The following is a 20,340-nucleotide window of genomic DNA, read 5'->3' as shown; positions in this document are numbered from 1 at the left end:
TGTCTAAAGTGCAAAGAACCCTTTCTGCTTATCTTTTCTTCTTCCTTTGACCTCCAAAAGTCTGATTTTTCTTTTGCTTTTTTGTGGGCCGCTGGATCCTGCCTTGCTCCTTTATGTTTGCTCTCTGCATGGTTAGAGGCCCAGAGGCCACAGAGTTTCTCAGGTACGGCTGCTTTTACTGTGGACTCAGTGCACTCCTTAAGGCATTGAGTGCTGGAGTTAAAGCATGTTTTCCTCCACTGACCTCTCTGTGGCCTATGTTACCCTGCCTGCCTGCTTGTCTTTGACTTCCTGCTGTTTTCTTGGTTTGTGCAGAGGTTTGAAAAATACTAATATGACATAAACCAATGGGAGAGAGGAGGGGCAGTTGGAATTCTCTTGTCTAGGGTTCTTGACCAGGTTTAAGAAAGTGTCAACAAGTTTATATTTACATCGGTTCATATTGCATTGTGTACAGTCTTTGAATGCACATGTGCATTAAGTATTTCCAGTATTAAGCTGGAAATGGCATAGTCTTATTTAATCAGATTGGTTTGTGAGATAAAGGTTATTTTCAGAATTAATGTAGTAATAAACCTTACAAGCAAAAAGTAAAACATAAATGCACTCAATATTCATGCTTATTCATTTCTTTACACTGTAAAATAATATCAGATTAAACAGGCTGTTTCAATTAAAAGCTAAACTTTCTAGAACAGAGCGCAAATCATTTTGTAAGTTTTTTTTATAGCCCATTTTATTTTAACTTTTTGTGATCAAGCAGAGGATGAAAAATCAATTCACTGTGTAATTTGCATTTTTAAAACAAATACTCGCAAAACTCTAGTTATGCAAATAAGCAAGTGCTTGCAGGCCTTAATGAGCAGCTGCACCTGGCTGATTTATGGAAAATATTTCTTCGACACGAGAACTGTCAGTTAAAACAATAGACGAGGTTATGGACCTCCTACGATACATGAATTATACATGGTGTGTGGCAAAAGATTTTTTTCTCTTTCAAGCAAACTTTGTCTTCAAATCAGACGCAGTTGCAAACAAAGTAGAAATGTTTCAAATGGAAATCATGCCACTAGATGCTACATTTTTGGTCCCTCTATAATAGAGACCTGGAAAAAGAAATTGTCCAAAACATGAGACTCTTTGTAAGAGAAGGAACTGCAAGACAAAAGAAAATAGAATTAATGTAAGAAACAACAGAAGTTACACCCAAAATTCTCATAATCTGGGAAAAAGTCTTTCAATAAAATAAAACATCTTTTCAGAAGTTGTTAGTTCTGAATTTGGTACATCAAATCATTCTGAGTTCCACTTGATTTACAACAAAATCTTTTGCCACAGTTTTATTTTGTAATCACTTGATGTGTGGCAAAAAATATTTTCTCTTCCAAGCAAACTTTGTCTTCAAAGTTGAACGTTTTTTGACTTTCTCTGAGGGCTTCACAGTACTGGTGCAGAAAGCCCAATGATGGAACCGATTCATTAATGATGATACAACCAGTGTGACAGATACTCAAATAAAAGGCTTTGTAAAGGTTTCTCTGATTGCTCCTTTTTTGAAAGATATTTCTCTTTAGAAACTATAATTATAAGCTTTCCAAATATTTCTCTCCATCCCTCCCGCTGTGAGTTATGAATGACGTACTTTAGAAGCACAAGCAAAATTTCGCTGTGTGCGGTAGAGCAGTTGCTCTAAAAATGGGTTTTACTTATTTAAAACAGACAAATAATTCAGAGTAGATATTTCAGCATCTTTTGTTAGAAGTTAGCACAACTGGCTTGGAGACTTGCCAAAGGCTGTCGATATTTCCAAATCTAGCATAACCCAAAAAGAACAAACAAAAACAAAGTGACATTCTGCGGAAAGCTCCCCCTCATGTTTTTGGGAAGAAATTACTTTCTTTTTAAGGTCTTCATTGTATTTTCAATACTTTTGTTTGGTGAGGAAAAAACAGGGTGGGTTTATTCTGACCAGCGGATCTTTGGATAGGACTGTTTTAAGCTGAAAATTTCCACCAGGAGATATTAACATTGAGAGTTCTGTTTTACACCCAGAGTGGCATCTCAAATTAAAATTAATATTTGCTTGGCAGAATAAAACATGAGTTTGTACTTGAACACCGGCTACAGGAGTTGCTCTATTTAGCCTCTAATCCTAGCAGAGTTGTTTGGATTCCCTTCATTTTAATTTTTTTTTATTTTTTGCTCTTGCTGAAGTGTTATTTTTTAATTACTTACAATAATCCACTATTATTTGTTTCACTGCTGTGCACTTCGGTCTATTTTGGTGATTCCAAATGAAAGTGACATTTACCTGTCGATTATGATCCTTCCCTTTTCCAGTCCAAGATTGTTGAGGATCCAGTGGCCATCCTTCAGGCAGCACACTTGGCTGCAACCAAGGTCTGACCGTAATTACGGCCGGTTGCAGTGCTGATTGCATGATTTCTTATATTGTTGTCTATTCAAATGTAAGAGTATACAATTAAAGGCAAAATAAGTACACAGGTGTGATGGCAGAATAATGCAATAATAACTTTTATTGCAAGAACCCTGTGAAAAATAACTGCTTTTTTTTTGTCATTGTTGGACCAGATTCTGACAAACATGATCTTTATATCTGAAGAAAGAAGCAATAAAAATATTTTAAACATGTTTTATTTCATGTGGATTTCAACTGTGTGCTATATCAAACTCTAGGAGAGAGAAAAGCCAAAGTGTTTTGTTTTCATTTTTATTTGATCTCCCACAAGATGTAGTTTTCTGTGCATGACTTTTCTCTTGACATTTTGACCTGCTTGTACTCGGTTCTGTTTCTTTTAGTCAATCAAAGCAGGGTGTTTTACTTTGCGTGATGTTCTTGGTGTGGATAAAACAAAACAAAAAAAAACTCGTCTTGCCTTCTGCCTGTGATGTCTTCAGAGGGAAGATGTAATATTAATCCTGACTGAGTTGAGTGAACACTTAGTAAACACTGCGTGCTTTAAATTTGTATTGGAAGGTAAGCCATAAAAACTGAAATGATTTTGTAGAAGCCTACTGAATAATGCATTCAAGTTGTGAAACAAGAAAACAGACCAGTGCTGTACTTATCATACATGTACTTTAATAGCAGTGGAGAGATACAGCTGTAGAGTATATTAATTACAGATGCACCATTAGGAATTTTGTGGCCAGTTTCCAGGGTTTCTGTTTTGCGCAACAGCAATTTCTCTTTAACAGCTACAACATAAAAACGAAGAACAACATTCAAAACGTCTTCCTGCCATTGGCATACATTGGACGGGAAGAGGTGATGTCACACTGTGTGAGAGAACAGTAGCTGTGAAGTGAGATTTGATTATTTAAAAAAAAAAGCAAATCATCATAGAGTTGACATTTCAAGGTGTTTTTTAGCATCTTCTAATCACTATTGGCACTTTCAAAGTAGCTGTATTTTTTAACTACTTCTCCATGTCTTTGCATAAGGATGAAGCCTTTTCCCTGAGATATTCAAAAGCCATGGAAGACAGTTGTTTAACGCTAAAGGGGATAAAGCAGAGCAACAATACATGCTTCCTCTATCAAATTTTTTTCTTGAAAATTGTTTTTTTTTTATAGGGGTAATTCATGGTTTTTAAGCCATTTATGTTCCAGTGCAAAAGTAAAAACAAACACAACCCTTGTGGATCATTAACAGATTTTTATGGAGGAGCTTCTGCTTTGCGTTGTGTTTAATGCTCACATGAGACTCTAATACAGTATGAAAATGGTGTGAAATCATCACAAGATTATGGCAGCCGACTTAATGTCAGTACTACCTCCTCAGTTTTCTCTTCAAATTCTACAGAGGCTTTCAATAAAGAATATATTTGATTGAGGTGTGTTGAACCAGGGGAGCATCTAAAACATGCAGGACAATGATTCTTAAAGACACACCGTATGCTGTAAAACACTGTGCCTTCTTGCTGGTTCTGAAGGTCAACCTTGAAAACCCACAGACGTGCTCTAGTATATCACAGAAATTACAGCAACCTTTTAAATAGATTCTAACATCTCTGTCCTGACTCTGAATGTATGTGAAAGTAGCATACTGGTGATGAAAGTGCCTACATTTTAGTCTTCTTCACTCGGTAAATAACTTCCACACCAAAGTGTGTTCCAAAATATAAAAAAAATGCAATTAATTAATTAATAAAAAAAATATATATTTTGACATTTGTAATGTTTGAACATTGTTTGTAAACACACATCTCCTTCTGATTGTTTGCTTTGACAGGTGAAGACAGAGGAACAGTTGAAGGCAGAAAAGGCCTGGTACGAAACGGAAAAAGTATGGCTTGTCCACAAGGATGGATTTTCTCTGGGTTTGTATTATATATATATATTTTTTTTAAAATCTGCATTTGTTATGATGAATAGACATGTTAAACTCCCTCTCCTGCCAGTGTAGGCATGTGGTGACATTTGATTGCGAAAAGTACAGATGTAGGTGTTTTGAAGCACATAAAATGCTTTTAGAAACGTTTCTGTTAATTTGACGGCTCTTGTTTACCTCAGACCGAATACATTTCCCGTTTGTAGTGTTCTCAAAATGACATGCGTGTTATGCTTTATTGAATCTCATGCATTATTAAAATATATGCAACTGCCCTAAGCCATGTGGCATGAAAGAGAAGGTCCAGATCAGATGTCACATTCAATAAATTTCCTAATTTGTGGTAATGCAGCCACTCTCTTGAAGACGGAGGCAGGCAGCCTGCCAGAGGGGAAGGTAAAAATCCGCCTGGAGAGTGATGGATCTTTATTGGAGGTGGAGGAAGATGATGTAGAGAAGGTACTTAATCATCACATCAACTCTTAACCTCATCCATAATCGAAGGCTCTCGGTGAGTGTGTGTGTGACCGCCTCTGCCTTTGAACTCTAGGCAAACCCGCCGCTGTTTGACCGAGTGGAGGACTTGGCCTCTCTGCAATATTTGAACGAGTCGAGCGTGATGCACTCACTGCGGCAGCGTTACGGCAGCAACCTCCTGCACTCCCACGCTGGGCCCAACATGGTGGTCATTAACCCAATTAGTGCCCCCTCTATGTATTCTGAGAAGGTAGGCAGCAATATATATATGTTTTTTAATTTTTTAAAATGCATTCATGTCTTGAAATGGATGCGCTGAGAGTGAAACATGCCCAGTGATGTGAGCTAATGTGAAGATAAGTCCCATTTCTGTTCTCATCTTCCTTCCTGTCCAGGTCATGCAGATGTTCAAAGGCTGCAGAAAAGAAGACACGGCCCCCCACATTTACAGCATGGCGCAGGCTGCCTATAGGAGCCTCCTCACAACTCGTCAGGATCAGTCCATTGTCTTGCTTGGCAAGAGTGGAAGTGGCAAGACCACCAACTGTCAGCACCTCATCCAGTACCTGGTTACCATCGCTGGAAGCACCAACAAATCATTCTCCAGTAAGTTGGAAGGGATGCATTCAAATTATGCTTTATTTGTCAGCTGTTTGTTATCAAGCTCTTCCAGCTACCAGCACTTCAATTTGGTTTATTGTAGCAGAAAAATGGCAGGCAGTCTATTCAGTTTTGGAGGCGTTTGGGAACGCTTCGACTTCCCTTAATGGGAATGCAAGCCGCTTCTCCCACATCGTTTCCCTGGATTTCGACCAGGCAGGCCTGGTGACATCAGCCTCTGTCCAGGTAAACACAAACACACTAGGAGAAAAAACAGACCAATTTTTGTGTGTATTTTTTTTTTCTTTTTTGTATTCTCCTTGCTTAATTCACTGTGGTTCTAGCTGTTTCTTTGGTTTAGGCATGAATTGCAAAATTGATGCATTAATCAAAAACTTTCCTGATACTTCACTGCAACCAAACTCCATTCAGATTTATAATTAAGTGCTATATGTGTACAAATAATTGATTTTTAGATAATTTTGTCAACTTGGTTTTATTGTGACTTCACAGACGATGCTTTTAGAGAAAATGAGGGTGACGAGGAGACCAGAAGGGGAGTCCACTTTCAACGTGTTTTACTACCTGATGGCTGGAGTAGATGGCGCTCTTAGGTCAGTATTGATGCTATTTAGCCAATTAAAATAACAAGACAGCTCTGTTCTGTATTTAATTAGTGACACACAAATAGTGCCTTGCAGAACTATTTATACCTTTTGAGCTTTTTCCACATTTTTATAAATTTGAACCACAAACAGCCATGTTGTTTTGATGATTTGTTTTCTCACCAACACAAAGGAGTATTTAGCTGTAAACAAAAGATAACATGGTTTTTGAAAAATAATAATAAAAGGAAAGTTGCCGGCTTTAATACTTGATTAGGTTATAAAACAATTTCTGCATGCTTTGAACATCTCACAGAGCAATATTCCAATAATAATCTAAAAATGGAAATAGTATGGGACTGACAAATATACCAAGATATTCCAGCATGCATGCAAAACCCCATTTGAAGTGGAAAACAAAAAATGGATACAACACTGAATGTGGCAGAACCATTGTCATTCAGTGGGAAAGCTTTTGGAGGGGATATAGCCAAAAGTAATTTTAAAAAGTATTGACCAATACTTTGTAAATATAAATGTCTGCATGAAAGCTAAGTATCATTTACCTTCCATTTTAAAAATGATGCACTGGTTTGTGTTTGTCCATCTAATCCCCTAAATAATGTATCAAAGATTTTGTTTAGAATGGGACAAAATGTGAAAAAGTCGGATGGTTTGAATACTTTCGCGGGGCTCTACATAGTGTGTTTCAATAATATTCTGTCAGCTGTCATTTCCTTATCTTTTTTCCCCCATCAGAACGGAGCTGCACCTCAACCACTTTGCTGACAACAATGCATTCGGAATCACGCCGCAGAATAAGGTAAATGCTGCCCCGCGAGCGGAGATTGGCCTTTGAAGATATTACTTTGACCTCTTATAAAGCCGAAGTAATCTTTATAAAAATCTGTTAGGCAGAGGATAAGCAGCGGGCCTCTCAGCAGTTTTCCAAACTGCAAGTAGCCCTGAAGGTCCTTGGGATCAGCGCGGATGAGCAGCGGGCCCTCTGGCTGGTTCTTGGGGCCATCTATCATCTCGGAGCAGCTGGAGCTACCAAGAGTAAGATTTATTTACATCAAACAAGGAAAAAAAAAATAAAATAAAACATTTCTCCCCTTCATAGTGGCATTATTACTAGTAGTAATAATGACAATAATAGTAGTGTGTGAACTATTAAAAATCTTTTTGAGTTTGTAAAACACCCCCCCTCCAATTCCCCTCCACCATTTGCTATTTTTTCAGCAGCTTTTTACTGCTGAAAAAAGCAGCCTCAACATGTGTCAATGTTGAGGCTGCATTTTGAAACCATCACTTGTGTGATGCAAGAAAGATGTAACTGAGGCAGCTGAATTATGCATTTGCACTTAGAAAGAGACGTTGCACAGTGCACAGATCATTACACTGAGCTTCACCAATCTGCAGCCCTAAATGAAATATCACATTGTTGGGGAAATGTATGCCTTACAACTAATACTACTTGCAAATGAAAAGGTGAAGAAATAATTGAATATCTACACTAGTTAGGGTTATGACTACTGTGTGAATGTTATGCTGGCTTTTGTTTTGTTTTTTTCACTGTTTCAAATGTTTTCCCTTGGTGTACAATGCTTATACAGTTTGCGACAATAAATGGAATGGCAGGGAAACAGTTCAAAACATTAGCAATTCATGTTGCAACTGATTAGGTTATATCTTTCAGAAGTAGTGGAAGCAGATGTTAACATAAACATTAGAATGGATATTACAGCATTCACTGTAATGCTCTATTTGATCTTGATTACAGAAAAAACTATTAGACTTTGTTTTGGGTTCACTTCAGTCACATTGAGATGGAAAAGGGGGAAAAAAAGAAAGGAAGAAAATGTTAACAGGGAGATAGAGAGGTAAGGATAGAAGAGAGGGAGAAAGTTCAAGAGAATATAAGAAAATGCACTAATAATCTGCTTCTACAAATTCCTACTTCTTCAGCCTAATCTGTTCTGAATACCTTGTCCTGTATTGCCTACATGGCTTTTGGTAAGCGTTAAAAAAAGACTTCAATGAGGGTTTTCTTCTTCCTGACCAACACTTTTCAGGTTTTTTACTTGGAATGCAAAATTATGGACTATTTTGTATTGGTCTGTCACACAGTCTTAGTGAAATACATGGTTGTAACATGACAAAAAAAAAAAATCAAATTTTGATATTTACATTTCCGTCCTCTGCATCACATCCTGATAGGGTCTTAGAAATGGACCCTATCATATCCAAACTAAGTCTTTAGGATTTGATCTTACAAAATATGTTTCTTAATGAGTGTCACTAAAATGCACTGAACATAACATACAAGTCACAAAGACTGCACAGGCTGCACGGGGTGAAGCATGTGTTTTTTGAAACATTTCTTCACCCTTCATTACGTCTGCACAGTTGCGTATGCAGACTAGCTCGCCCAATTAGTGTCAGTGATCCCCTCCAGCTGGCTACCAATCTTTCTGATGGCGCCATAACACCATTAGGAACTAATTTTAAAATATTCCCAGTACTGGATATCGTCTGTGAATGCAGAATCAAACTAATGTTCTTATGATCGGCATGACATTTAAATTTGGGAAGGTTTTCGTCAGAACTATTCTTCTTAATAAGGTGTGCTGTATGGTGATAAAGTTCTAGAACCATAGATGCAACACAGCGATAAGAATTTGACTTGTGTACATTCAAAAGTTATGTTTATTCATTAGAATATTCTGCACTTCTGAAAACATGTTTGTTGCCTCGCTGACTGCTCCAGAATACTTCTAAAATCAGTTTTTCAGCAGTGTAATCTCATTTTGTAACACAAGAGGGCAGCAATGATCTCTGTTTACCCATAGCCACGTCAAGGAGCCATGTAAAAGGAGCTTGCTTTTGTGTTTACTGTACTGTCAATCCATTTATCTGACAAGTGTTAATTGGAAAAGGTTTACCCCATAATTGCTGTTGTTGAAGCACATATGTACAGATGGATATAGTTCATCTTTTAAAACCTTTCCCCTCCATACCTGTTTTGACCCTGTAAAATAAGGCTACAATGACAAAAGCAGCTTCTTCTTCTATTTTTGATGTCTAAAATAATTCCCGATTGAGCCGCCTATCATTCAAAGCAAATATTTAAAAGTCTTTGCTTGACTCCACAAATGTTCTGCTACGCATTAGGAGACGCACGCAAGTGCTCTGTCGCAGTGATGAAACCGATAGAGCCCACTGCTTTGTTTTTTTTTTTTTTCTGCGTGTAATCCCCAAAGTTATTCTCTGTCAAAAGACTTAGAAGATACCAGTTCATGGTGGATTATAACTGGAGTTTTTTACTGCTGTGTTGGATGTCATCATTATTTTTAATAGATTAAAGAGACGCTTGTGTCTCCCAAATGAAGTTCCCAGTCAGGTAAATAAATTATTCTTCACTAATTGCATTTATTCCCATGGTGGAGTTCTTTTTTTTTTTTTTTTGTAAACTTGTAGATGAACAAAGTTATATTTTCTTTTCAGTGATGGTTCAGACGTGTTTTTTTTCTCTCGCTTTTTAACAGTTTGTCATCAGCTCTGCCTGCAGTGCCTTGCAAAAGTATTAACTCGCCTTGAGCTTTTTCTGATTTCAGCCTGAACAGCTACGCGTAGCTTTCAGTTTTCTTTACAATTAAAAATCTGAAAAATGTGTCATGCATTGTCCCCCTTCCATCCCACCAGATGGACTTTCTATTAACAGTGGCTATCTTATCACCACTCCTCCATGTTGGTCATTTCTCAACTGAGGTGCGAATCTCTGCAGCTCCTCCAGAGTGTTATTGGCTGCTTCTCTGATTAGCACTCTCCTTGCCAGGCTTGTCAGTTTAGGTTTTTGATGGTTATTGGTAGGCTCACAGTTTTGTCGGTCTCTTTTTACTTTCAGATGATGGATTTTCAGTTAATAAAATGTTGCGTAGTTACTTGCAACATTGTGTTGCTCTATCACATAAAATCTCAATAAAAGAGGTTAAAGTTTGTAGCTGTAAGATGACATAATGTTAAAAAGTTTAAAGGGGCATGGATACTTTCGCAAAGTATTGGTGGACAGAGGCATAACCCTGACCCTCTAAAAGATGTGATTGTCACAGATGTTGCCTGGAACTTGCTGGCAGAAGGTCTAATGGAGGTTTTTATACACATGTCTCAGCTGGCAGGAAACAATTTGCACGTCACGAGTGGGCCCAGAAGGCAGCCTACCTGCTGGGCTGCACCCTGGAAGAGCTTTCCTCCTCCATCTTCAAGCATCAGGCCAAGGGCACCCTGCCCAGAACCGGCACCATCCGCCAGGCTTCTGAGGAAAATGGCACAGCAGATGCAGGTACTCAGCAGAATACATTTTCCTGTATACTCTTTTCATTCCCCTGCTTCTCTTTGTCACTCTCTGTCTACTCCTTCACACGCGCGCACGCTCGCACGCATATGTGCCTGCTCATCACCTAAGGGAAATTGCATGCATGGGAGAAAAAAGTAAAGCTTATCTTAGTAATGAATACTACATGTCCACATTGGCTATTGACAGATGAGTGCACACACTGTGTTGGGACAAGCAATTTTGGATCCCCTTTTCATTCTTCGTCCTTGAAATTATAATTGCGTCGCATTGATTTTTGTCACGTGCAGGTGCCCTGACTTTCCATCAACAGACTTTGAAGGGCACCGGGATACAGTTAAAAGTCCATCACAGCAGGGATTGACAGAAATGACCTCAGTCTCACCTTCACTCTCCCCCCCCAGTCTCACATAGACCTACTGTCCAGTTTGTGTGTGCGTGCACACATGAAAACGTCCCCCTACTAAACATAAAGTCACTATTCTGTTTGATAGCAGAATGAATTAAGTGAGCCTAACAGGTGGCCACTGCTGCTAGGCACAAACATGAGTTAGCGCTGTTAGATGTGACCGGTTCAAAAGCACCTGAGTCCAAAATGTCAATGCTTCACAAAGACAATTTTAAACCCAGCTTGGGCACTTAAGCCTCTGGGTATAAAATGCTCAAACGTGGCACCGTTGACCCTTCCTCATAGGAGCAAGTGTCTGACTGTAATTTATTTCCTCTATTCTTCAGTGAGATCTTTGTGTTGTCTCGTTGCTAAGATATTAAAAATTGTAAATAACCAATTTGTTCTATCTGACTTCTTCCATACCAGGATCCAAATCCACAGCAATGGAGTGTTTGGAGGCAATGGCATCAGGGCTTTACTCTGAAGTCTTTGCTGTCGTCGTCTCTTTAATAAATCGGTTAGTATTGGGGCAAACTGACATATCTTGGGTTGCACTAACACGGTTTTACCATGCATTTTTAAAAAACAGTTCCAGCCACATTTTCCTCTGAAATTTTAAAAGCCTTAGAATAAATTCCTAATTTATAGCAAAAGCATGATATTATGTGTTGGAAAGTACACTATGTTCATGTTAAACAAAAGCTTGTGTTGTCTTTTAAAATAAACTAAAAAGGTTTTACATTGATACTATACTTTTCAAGATGTTCAGATCTTCCAAGTAGGAATCATTTACTTTTTCCCCCCTGGAGTGAAAATATGATTCCATTTATTTTAGTCTCCAGTACTGGCTAACCAAGACACTATATTTATCTTGAAAGCATGCACAGTGAGCAGAGAGAAGTTAAAAACAAAATCTCCAAAGCTCAGCAACAACAAGTGTCATGTTGGTCATGTGTATGTATGTTGGTCATCAGGTCTCTGTAACAACCATTAGATTCAGCAAGTTGTTTTGGAATTGATGTCAGAAAATGCATTTTCCTCCTTATCATTACTTTGGTAAATGTGAGTTTGCTAAATTCTGTTGGAATTCAACTGGAATTGTGTTTAGTGATTGGATTGGACTTCACAATATGTTGCTCACAGCCATGGTAATATCAGTGTGAAATATTCATTTTTCGAAAGACTGTTTGGAATACAATAGCTGTTGGCCAATATTGCAACTGGTATGAACTTGAATTTTACAAGCCAATGTAATATTTAGCAAGTCAGGCAGAGTTTCACGCCACCAGATGTTCATAATGGACACAAATTACACTGCCCAAAATGTTAAAGGTTATAGAGTGATAGTAGCACTGATGAGAAAGAGAGGAAAGAAGTAAATAGGCATTTGTATAGCCACTGACATCACAACATTTTTCTGATATTGGGCAGCCTTCTGTAAGGAGCTAAAAAAAATCACAACACTATAACTGATGCTTTAAAACCATTTAAATTTGAAGTTGAAGCTATAGGAAGAGAAGTGAATTATCTAAAGTAAATATCAACTTTATGGTTCAAGGTTTCTGAATGTAATCAGTGAAAGATATGTTATTAGTCCATGTGTATATTTTTTATGGCTTTACTTTTCTTCCCACCCTGTGTGTACTTAAGGGCCTTGAAATCCAGCCAGCACTCCATGTGCTCTCTGCTCATTGTGGACACACCGGGCTTTCAGAACCCCAGGCTTGCTAAGCGCGAGAGCGGCACAACCTTTGAAGACTTGTGCCACAACTACACTCAGGAACGCTTGCAGAGCCTCTTCTACCAGCGCACCTTTGTTCAGGAGCTGGAAAGATACAAAGAGGTAGAGACATGTGTGAGAGATAATGTGCTGTGCATACATACATCCCCAGTCTCCTTGTTTTGTCTTTCTCCTGCCTTCACCCCCCCCCACCCACGCTCTCTCTCCCCTTTTTGTCTGCCACTGTTTCTCCGATATATCAACTCCAATAGCGAATGTGTTCACACATCAGAAACGCTAGCCGTCCCACCTGTCACAAGCTGTGACAAGCCGAACTAGTTCATGTGTTAGACCTCCTCATTAGTGATGCCGGTGTTCACCTCTTCTGCCGAGATCAAAGTAAAGTCACTCACAGCTACCTATGAGAGGCACGCCCAGCTGCACAGCCGTGATGAAAGAACCATTCTTCTTCTCTCCTCCCCTGAGCTCATTCTAGCAGAACCGTACTATAATAACTGGCCACAGTCGTCTTCAAGTATTTATTAAAGGACAAAATACTGGAGATTTATTTTATGCCTTTACACATATATTAATCTTCTCAAGCCGTTGCACTCTTAAGTCTTCTCAGCTGACCTGATTGTGAAGTTAACCAGGAACCCCGAACAACATTGCGTTAGATGCAGTGAATAAAAAAATCTGGGGACTTCCAGCTTGTGTTGCCACCCACGTCATTCGCCTGGAAGAATAGAAAATGGGGCAGAATTAAGTATTGCACGGTAATGCTTTGCCGTCAATACGACCCGAGAATATATGGAGCTGTGAACCTGTCATCGTAAACTAGGTCAAACTCATTTAAATCAGCACCGAGCGTTAACGGTGATGATGATGGGCAGGTCAAAGCGTGAAGCGCAAAACAGTCGTATGCTTTGTAATCATCGCTGGAATGCAGTGGAGCGCCGAGGCTGGTGGGAGGAACTTTTTGTGTTCCCTCAAATGCCCGTTTCATGCTCGCGTTCAAATCGTACATGAGCGTCTGTCACAGATGCATCATCGACATTTCCAACTGTTTTCATGCCACTGTTTACTACTGTTTGTAGCATGCTTCCCCCACCCCCTTCCTAAACTGGTAATGGCATTTTAATGCAATAATTCCTTCCTCACCTTTCATTTCCATTTACCTTCAGGAAAACTACTTGCATCAAATGCCACGTATTCTTGCTAATTTAATGGTTTTGGTGTAGCCTTTAACTATATAATATCTAAAATACCTCTTTGTTAAAAAAATACCATTTTAATTTCTAATCATTCTTAAAACAATTTTGCCTTTGAGCACCTTTCCAAGTTACTTAAGCTATAGAAGAAAATAAGACCTATAATTGTATTCATGAATAACCTTTAACAGACATGTGGTAAATCCACCTCAACAAACAAATTAATTATAAGAATTTATAGCTTTTCTGTGGATCTATTAACTGCTGTAAGTATTCATAATGGTTTAAAGGAAAATGCAAGATACAACCGTTCTTATTATAAAAAAATATGGAAGTAGCTTAACAAAATACTTTATGTATTTTTACTCTGCCTTGTGTTTCAATCAGAGAGCTACTGGCCAGAAGAGTCTTAAATGAGCTTTTCTTAACATTTCCAGGAAAATCATTGGTGCCGCACCACTCCCCACATCCAGTTAGCTTGCTTGTAAATAATCAGTCATCATTTTCAATATCCACACAATGAAAAAATTAAAGGTCCTTAAAGTACTTTTAGCATAAACTGCGGTGATATGTTTGAGATTGGACTTGTTTAAAGATTATAAAAGTTATTTTTGGTCTTGGCCTTTCTTGGGCTGGCTGCTAGCTTCAGCTGTTGGCAACAACTAAGTTTGATATATGTGAACTAAAAAGAACAAAATAGTTGTTCCTACTCATAATTTTTTAACTGAACCTTTCATCATTTCTGTACTGCCCTTATAATAACCAACAATAAAGTAGAACAGTTCAATTAATGTACCTGTGATGTTACAGAAACATCAGTAGACTTTCTGATAGTGCTGCTGATTTTATGGCATGCTTAAATCTGAAGTGTGTAACCGGTCATCTGATCAGATTTTAAAGGAGAAACAGTCATGGTTAGGCTTGTCTACCTTAATCTGAATCAGACAGGATGCATGCAATGGGATGTTTGAACAGGGACGGAGCACAAGGTCATGATGGTGGTAGGCTAGTTATCAGTCTGTGTAAACTCCTTCTTTTTTCCCTGCACTAATTTAAAAGTGACCACAGAAAACAGTTTCTTCAAGATCTACTTTAAACCTATGTGAAATTGCGTGTTTTCTTGATTAAACCAGCATTAAGCTAGCCTTCATGCTGAAACCTTTTTTTTCGTTACTTAAATGGGTTTTAAGAGAACTAGTCAAATTAAAAGAAAAACAAAAAACATTATAAAACGTCTAATAGGTTTCTTAGAAACCCCCCCCACATTTTGTCATTGGAAAATGTCCTTTTTCACATTTAGATATGGTTTTGAGTCTCTGTCTACTTATCTTTCTTCCTTCAGGAAAACATTGAACTTGCCATAGAAGACACTGAGCCCACCGCTTCTCTCTCAGTGGCTGTGATAGACCAAACCTCAAGCCATGCGCTTGTAAGTTAAGTGGTTAAATTTTTATCTTTGCAGTGCACTGCCAGGGGAATTTCCATAGCACCTTCTGTTTTTTCAGACTTTTGTTTTTCATGCTTAGTTTTGGTAGCAGTGTAACAGTTTCCTTCAAAATCTTTTTGTAAACATGCTTTTCTTTTGACATTCGCCAGATGCCCTTCGTGATTCAAAAGTAAATATATATATTTTGAATAATCTCTCAATCGTATGCAGTATTGGTTTGGGAGAGGTTAGAAAAAGGCGATGGGAGCAAGAAAAAGAGAGGTTAGAGAATTGACTTCAAGAAAGAAAAATCAATGTTTGGCCTTTGCAGCTTGTGATCTGCACCATGGAAACAGAAATGGCAGAGTTTAAAGAACTGTGGATCACGTTGCTATAACTCCAGTATTTTTTGTTTGAGTGCTTTGCTTTTTAAGATGGGTCCCTGTTCTGGTTTGAACGTCATCAGAAGCAGTGCTACAGTATATCATACAAAAAAGAAGAAGAAAAAAATTGAAATGGTAACTTTAAAGACATTTTTAAAGTCTACTCTAAAGATCTGTTGCTTTGAATGAAAGGCATTTTGATCAAAGGGTTTCTTTTTCTACCCAAAGATATATTTTATCCTGTCATAGCTCAAATGTCCGTTATCACAGCCTTAATGTTCAACTCATTGCCAGTTTCATGGCTTGTCATATGTCTCCTTCAAACTGATGCACTGTCTATGTATTTGCAGGCAGTGTGGTGTGCACCGCTGATAAGGGCGTATTTGTTGTAGCATCCTAACGGATATTAAAGCTGTTCTTGGTTCTGTTGGTTTGCGTCTAGGTTTTCCAGGATGTTTTCAGGAATTAACCGTATCAACCAACCTAGCAACCCTATGTAGAATGCTCCTTTCCTTTCAAACATGTTTTTTGTCAATATTTTTGGCTAAATGTGTGTCATGAAAGTTAAAACGCTGATCAAAATTCAGGATTGAACCTTGTCTTCTAACTACACAACTGTGTAAATTGGTCATCTTCCTTGAACTTTTCCTCATTTACTCATATTATGAGCACAAACTTTGTGTTTTATTGGGATTTAATGAAATAGATCTACAGCAAGTATCACATGATTATGAAGTGGAAGGAACATTTCTTTATCTATTCTACAAAGTGTTAACTCCAGGGAGCTGAATTGAGATTTGTGTTATAAGAGATTATAGTTTTGTATCATTTACCCTTTCGCTTCACGATTAATTATTTTCTATTTTGTGTGGCCTATGCCATAAAATGCATTAACGTTTGTCTTTATAACGTGACAAAATTTGAAAGTTCACTAGTTATGAATGACTCTGCAAGGCAATATATGTGTGGTAAAATATGCTGACATCTACACACACTGTTGAATAAAGCTGTTTGATCTTTCATAGCATCACACATGAAGATAATATCCCTATTCTGTGCAAAGCAGTGCCATTGCAGGTCTTTTCCCCCCCTTTTCTCTGCTGGCAGTAAATGTATTGCTAATTGTATTCATTTTAATCCTCGATTACTTTGTCTTTATGAGCTACATTTACATTTTTAATATAAAAAACGCCGAATGGATGATGCTATTATTGCAGCAGCAGCTGAAGGACACAGACTGTGAATGTTTCTTTCTTTCTTTTTTTTTTAAAGAAATTTCAATTTTCAGTGCTGATAATATTATCTGGTCTCCTCACTACCAGCTCAGGCTGAGAAGGAACACACTGCAGAGTACATTTGCTTATGCTTAAGAACTTGACTGCAGAGGTCAGCAACCAGTTCTGCGAAAATTATATGTATTTTCTTTTTGTACCCATGAGGGAGATGAATAATAAAGGCTTAAAGATATGCTTGATTCATCCATGCATTCCCATTAAACAGCTGAAAGAAACTGAGTGTCCTTGTGGCAAGGTTGTCTTTACTCATGTAATGAAATAGGATTTTTTTCAGACTGTAGAATTGAAAGAGGTCAAAAATCCCCTATCAAAACAGAGGAAGTAAGGATAAAAATACATTGTTCGATGATGGCAGGATGTTCAAAAGTGTATGTGTAAACATTTTACTTTGCAATAGATGCGAACGGTTCGAACAGACGAGGCACGGGGGCTTCTGTGGCTGATGGAGGAAGAGGCTCTGCAGCCAGGAGGATCAGCAGAAACACTTTTGGGACGTCTCTTCAGCTACTACGGACCGGCTGAGGGCGAGAGTAAAGGTGAGGACAAAACAGAATCCTGCACTGACAATTTGCATAATAAGGTCACTCTTACATCCACAAGAAGAATAAGATTCTTAAAGAAACAGACAAAGAAAATGGGTGTTTTAACAAATGTAGGGGTTGTATTCCCTTTTTGTAGCAAGTAAAGCAAGGTTTCAGTAGAAAATGTTTTCTTAAAGTTTTATGGAAAAAAATACAAGTATATTTTTGCAATTTAGCCTACAGAACTTTGTCAAGGTCAGAAAAAAGTAAATGAAAAATTACTATGCAGTTTCAGTGCTATTCTTCTAAAACATCAGTTGAAGGCCTTACTTTCAGAATGTCTATTTAGGTCAGGTGAACAGCGCAGTTGCCTGAAGGGTCAATTTGACCCCATGTCAGAGGAGCCTTAGCATTGTCAAACATGACATTTAAATGGGCACTGTTTTGTTTCTTTTTTTGTCAGGTTTTAAAAATTGTAGGTAGAATAAGAGTTGACAAACAAGAAGAAAAATTCTGTGTTGAAAATATATTTCGCTGTAAAACTACTTAAGTGAGCTGGATGTAAGGCTACTAAACAATTTGAGATTCACAAAGGAAGTTTTTTCTCTCATGAAATGTTGTGGCAAAGCATTTAACATGAAGTAATGAGCAATAAACAGATCTGGTGAGATAAAAAGACGTTTGCAGGGATACTTAAACATTTGCAGAAATAAAACGTTTATAACTGCAGAATATCACAGTAGTAGAGGTCAGGAGAGAAAACAAAAATTATTCTCAAGCGTGAGCCTTATTTCAAATTAATATTACTCAGATAGAAGTGAAAAGCTGTCCTTCAAAAAAAAAATTACTCAGGTAAGACTAAAAAATATTTGGTGGAAATACTAAAGTACTGAGTAACTGTTGTAGCTTAGTGTCCAGCCTATTATTATTAATACAATAATTTTTTACAGTTACTAAGTTTTTAGTAATGGTGTTATATTATAAAATTATGTACAAATGATGGTATCTTAAATAATAATATCTTTTAGCACCAATAGCATTTTGGTGCTAAAAATATTTTTTTTTAGCATTTTTATGCCGTTGGTGTCATGCAATACTAATGACATAATACTAATGGACATGGATAACCATCTTCGTAGTGTAGTTGTAATGTCCCTAGAAAGTTTCTTGTGTGTATATTTTACAGCAAAGTTTGTCTTGTTTTTATCTAGTGCTAATCTGGGGCTGTATTTTCTCTCACACAGTAGTCCATAGATAATATAAAATGCTTTGGGAAGAGGATTTGACATTTTTTTTAATTTGCAGTGTCCAAATTTGTTCAAACATTTCTCATAATGATTCAATTATGCCTTTTGTTTTTACTCAGCAGTTGGAGTTTCTAACATTTTAATTGCAGAAATGAGCGAAAAATCCAAAAATGGCTGCCTTGCATTTAAACCTTAGCGATAGCTGCAAAGTTGAATGTATTTAATGTTCCAAATGTCTCATCATTGAGATATTAAAGTGAGCAGAGTATATGATTATACGATTATATGTCCAACACTGTGTTGGACTATGATTATATGATTATACAGAGTATATGGTTCCTTAACAGGAGCAGCAAGAGTCTAGATTACTGTAGCTACAACAAAACTGTTTACATCAGGACTTTCCAACTCCAGCCCTTGACAGTCACTGTCCTGCAATTTTTAGATGCATCCCTATGCCAACAAAATCTGGATTAAATGGCTGAATTACCACCTCAGCATATCACTGAGTTATGCAGAGGCCTGATGAGGAGCCACTCATTTGATCCATGTACTGGATTGGGAGTATGTTCAAAAATTGGAGGACTGGGTGCAAATTCACTGAAGAATTCACCTTAATTCAACATGAATAGGTCAATGTGGTCCACAGACAACTGTATCAATTATAGCCTGTGCTACAGCGATGTTTATGAATTAATGTAGAATTTGTTGGCAACGTAAAAGATTTTGGTGCCAGAGACTTTATGGTTTCCATTCGTCATTATTTTGTAGTCTAAGTGGTCCAGACCAGGGACATTTATTGCATCCACATAAACAACAGCACAGCAAGGTAAAGACATGGAATTTGTTTGCAAAGCTAGAATCCTGATGCCCGATTTATTGATTTTTAAAATAATTTAATATTTACACAATAATCATTGCATGGAACAGTATGCTGTGTAGTCGGCCACCGTCCAGGGCTCGGCTGGCTCCATCGCCCGGCTTGTAAAATTGCCCCTTGAATCACATAAAATGGGAGCAGACTGTCTGTGATTATGCATGTATTAGTAATGTCTGTGTAGGTTGGCGACAGATGGCACATAGCAGAGTGATCGAGAACTGATGAATCTGCTTATGATAAACTTTTCATGCAGGCAGTAAAAATAACTTCCTAAATTTTTTAAACATTTCAATACACCCCCCCCCCCATTATGCTTTCATACAAACGGTGTTTTGGGAGCCTAACACTGACTTTTCTGCTTGCATCAGGTCACACTTTCCTTTTGAGGAGTGAGAAGGAAAATCATTTCCTGCTGGGTCACAGTCATGGGACCGACTGGGTGGAGTATGACGCCCATGGGTGGTTGACCTACGCCAAACAGAACCCTGCGTCTACAAATGCAATGAACCTGCTGCAGGAGTCCCAAAAGTAGGTTTTACCTTGACAGGCTAAATCCACCTTTGGTGAATATAAATGTAAATACAACATGACTTCAGTGGGCGACTTTTCAAATGTTACTCATGCAGGAAGATAATCAGCTCCCTGTTCACAAGCCGGGCGGGTGGCGCCGTGGTGCTGTCCGGTTCCATCGCCGGTCTCGAGGGTGTTTCCAACATGTCCCTGCGCAGGGCTACCAGCATGAGGAAGACCTTCAGTACAGGAGTCGCTGCAATCAAGAAGAAGTCCTTGTGCATCCAAATAAAACTCCAAGTGGTGAGAGAACAAATAAACCGCTAAAAAAAAATGTTTCTCCTCTGTTAACTTGGTTCTAGAACT

General features: G+C 38.0%; 1 protein-coding gene and 1 long non-coding RNA gene across 10 annotated transcripts in view; one reads left to right on the top strand and one right to left on the bottom strand.

Moving 5' to 3' along the window:
* Nucleotides 1-20,340, bottom strand: part of LOC148155417 (uncharacterized) — a 354,212-nt gene that overhangs the window by 95,520 nt on the left and 238,352 nt on the right. The window contains exon 3 of one of the 5 annotated variants that reach the window (XR_015765289.1): nt 9,261-9,280. The exons of the other annotated variants lie outside the window; for them this stretch is intronic. This is a non-coding gene — a long non-coding RNA (uncharacterized LOC148155417). Of the gene's footprint in view, nt 1-9,260; nt 9,281-20,340 lie in introns of those variants that run through there. 5 annotated transcript variants of the gene reach the window in all.
* The window catches only part of LOC106914853 (unconventional myosin-XVIIIa), an 83,893-nt gene that overhangs the window by 16,757 nt on the left and 46,796 nt on the right, over nt 1-20,340 (top strand). For 4 of the 5 annotated variants that reach the window (XM_088012498.1, XM_088012499.1, XM_088012497.1 and 1 more), the window contains exons 3-17: nt 4,256-4,343; nt 4,707-4,813; nt 4,905-5,081; nt 5,227-5,437; nt 5,535-5,677; nt 5,945-6,045; nt 6,796-6,859; nt 6,951-7,095; nt 10,208-10,378; nt 11,208-11,298; nt 12,432-12,624; nt 15,055-15,141; nt 17,214-17,352; nt 19,833-19,992; nt 20,091-20,277. In XM_088012498.1, coding sequence (XP_087868624.1) covers nt 4,256-4,343; nt 4,707-4,813; nt 4,905-5,081; nt 5,227-5,437; nt 5,535-5,677; nt 5,945-6,045; nt 6,796-6,859; nt 6,951-7,095; nt 10,208-10,378; nt 11,208-11,298; nt 12,432-12,624; nt 15,055-15,141; nt 17,214-17,352; nt 19,833-19,992; nt 20,091-20,277 — 2,064 coding nt within the window. Of the gene's footprint in view, nt 1-136; nt 164-2,340; nt 2,401-4,255; nt 4,344-4,706; nt 4,814-4,904; nt 5,082-5,226; nt 5,438-5,534; nt 5,678-5,944; nt 6,046-6,795; nt 6,860-6,950; nt 7,096-10,207; nt 10,379-11,207; nt 11,299-12,431; nt 12,625-15,054; nt 15,142-17,213; nt 17,353-19,832; nt 19,993-20,090; nt 20,278-20,340 lie in introns of all 5 variants that reach the window. The other variant, XM_088012500.1, reaches the window with a different exon arrangement.

The sequence above is a fragment of the Poecilia mexicana genome, unplaced genomic scaffold, assembly GCF_051168715.1.
Source record: "Poecilia mexicana isolate PSO_F unplaced genomic scaffold, ASM5116871v1 scaffold_14, whole genome shotgun sequence".
Classification (NCBI taxonomy): Eukaryota; Metazoa; Chordata; class Actinopteri; order Cyprinodontiformes; family Poeciliidae; genus Poecilia; species Poecilia mexicana.
This window is presented reverse-complemented; position numbering and strand designations above follow the sequence as displayed.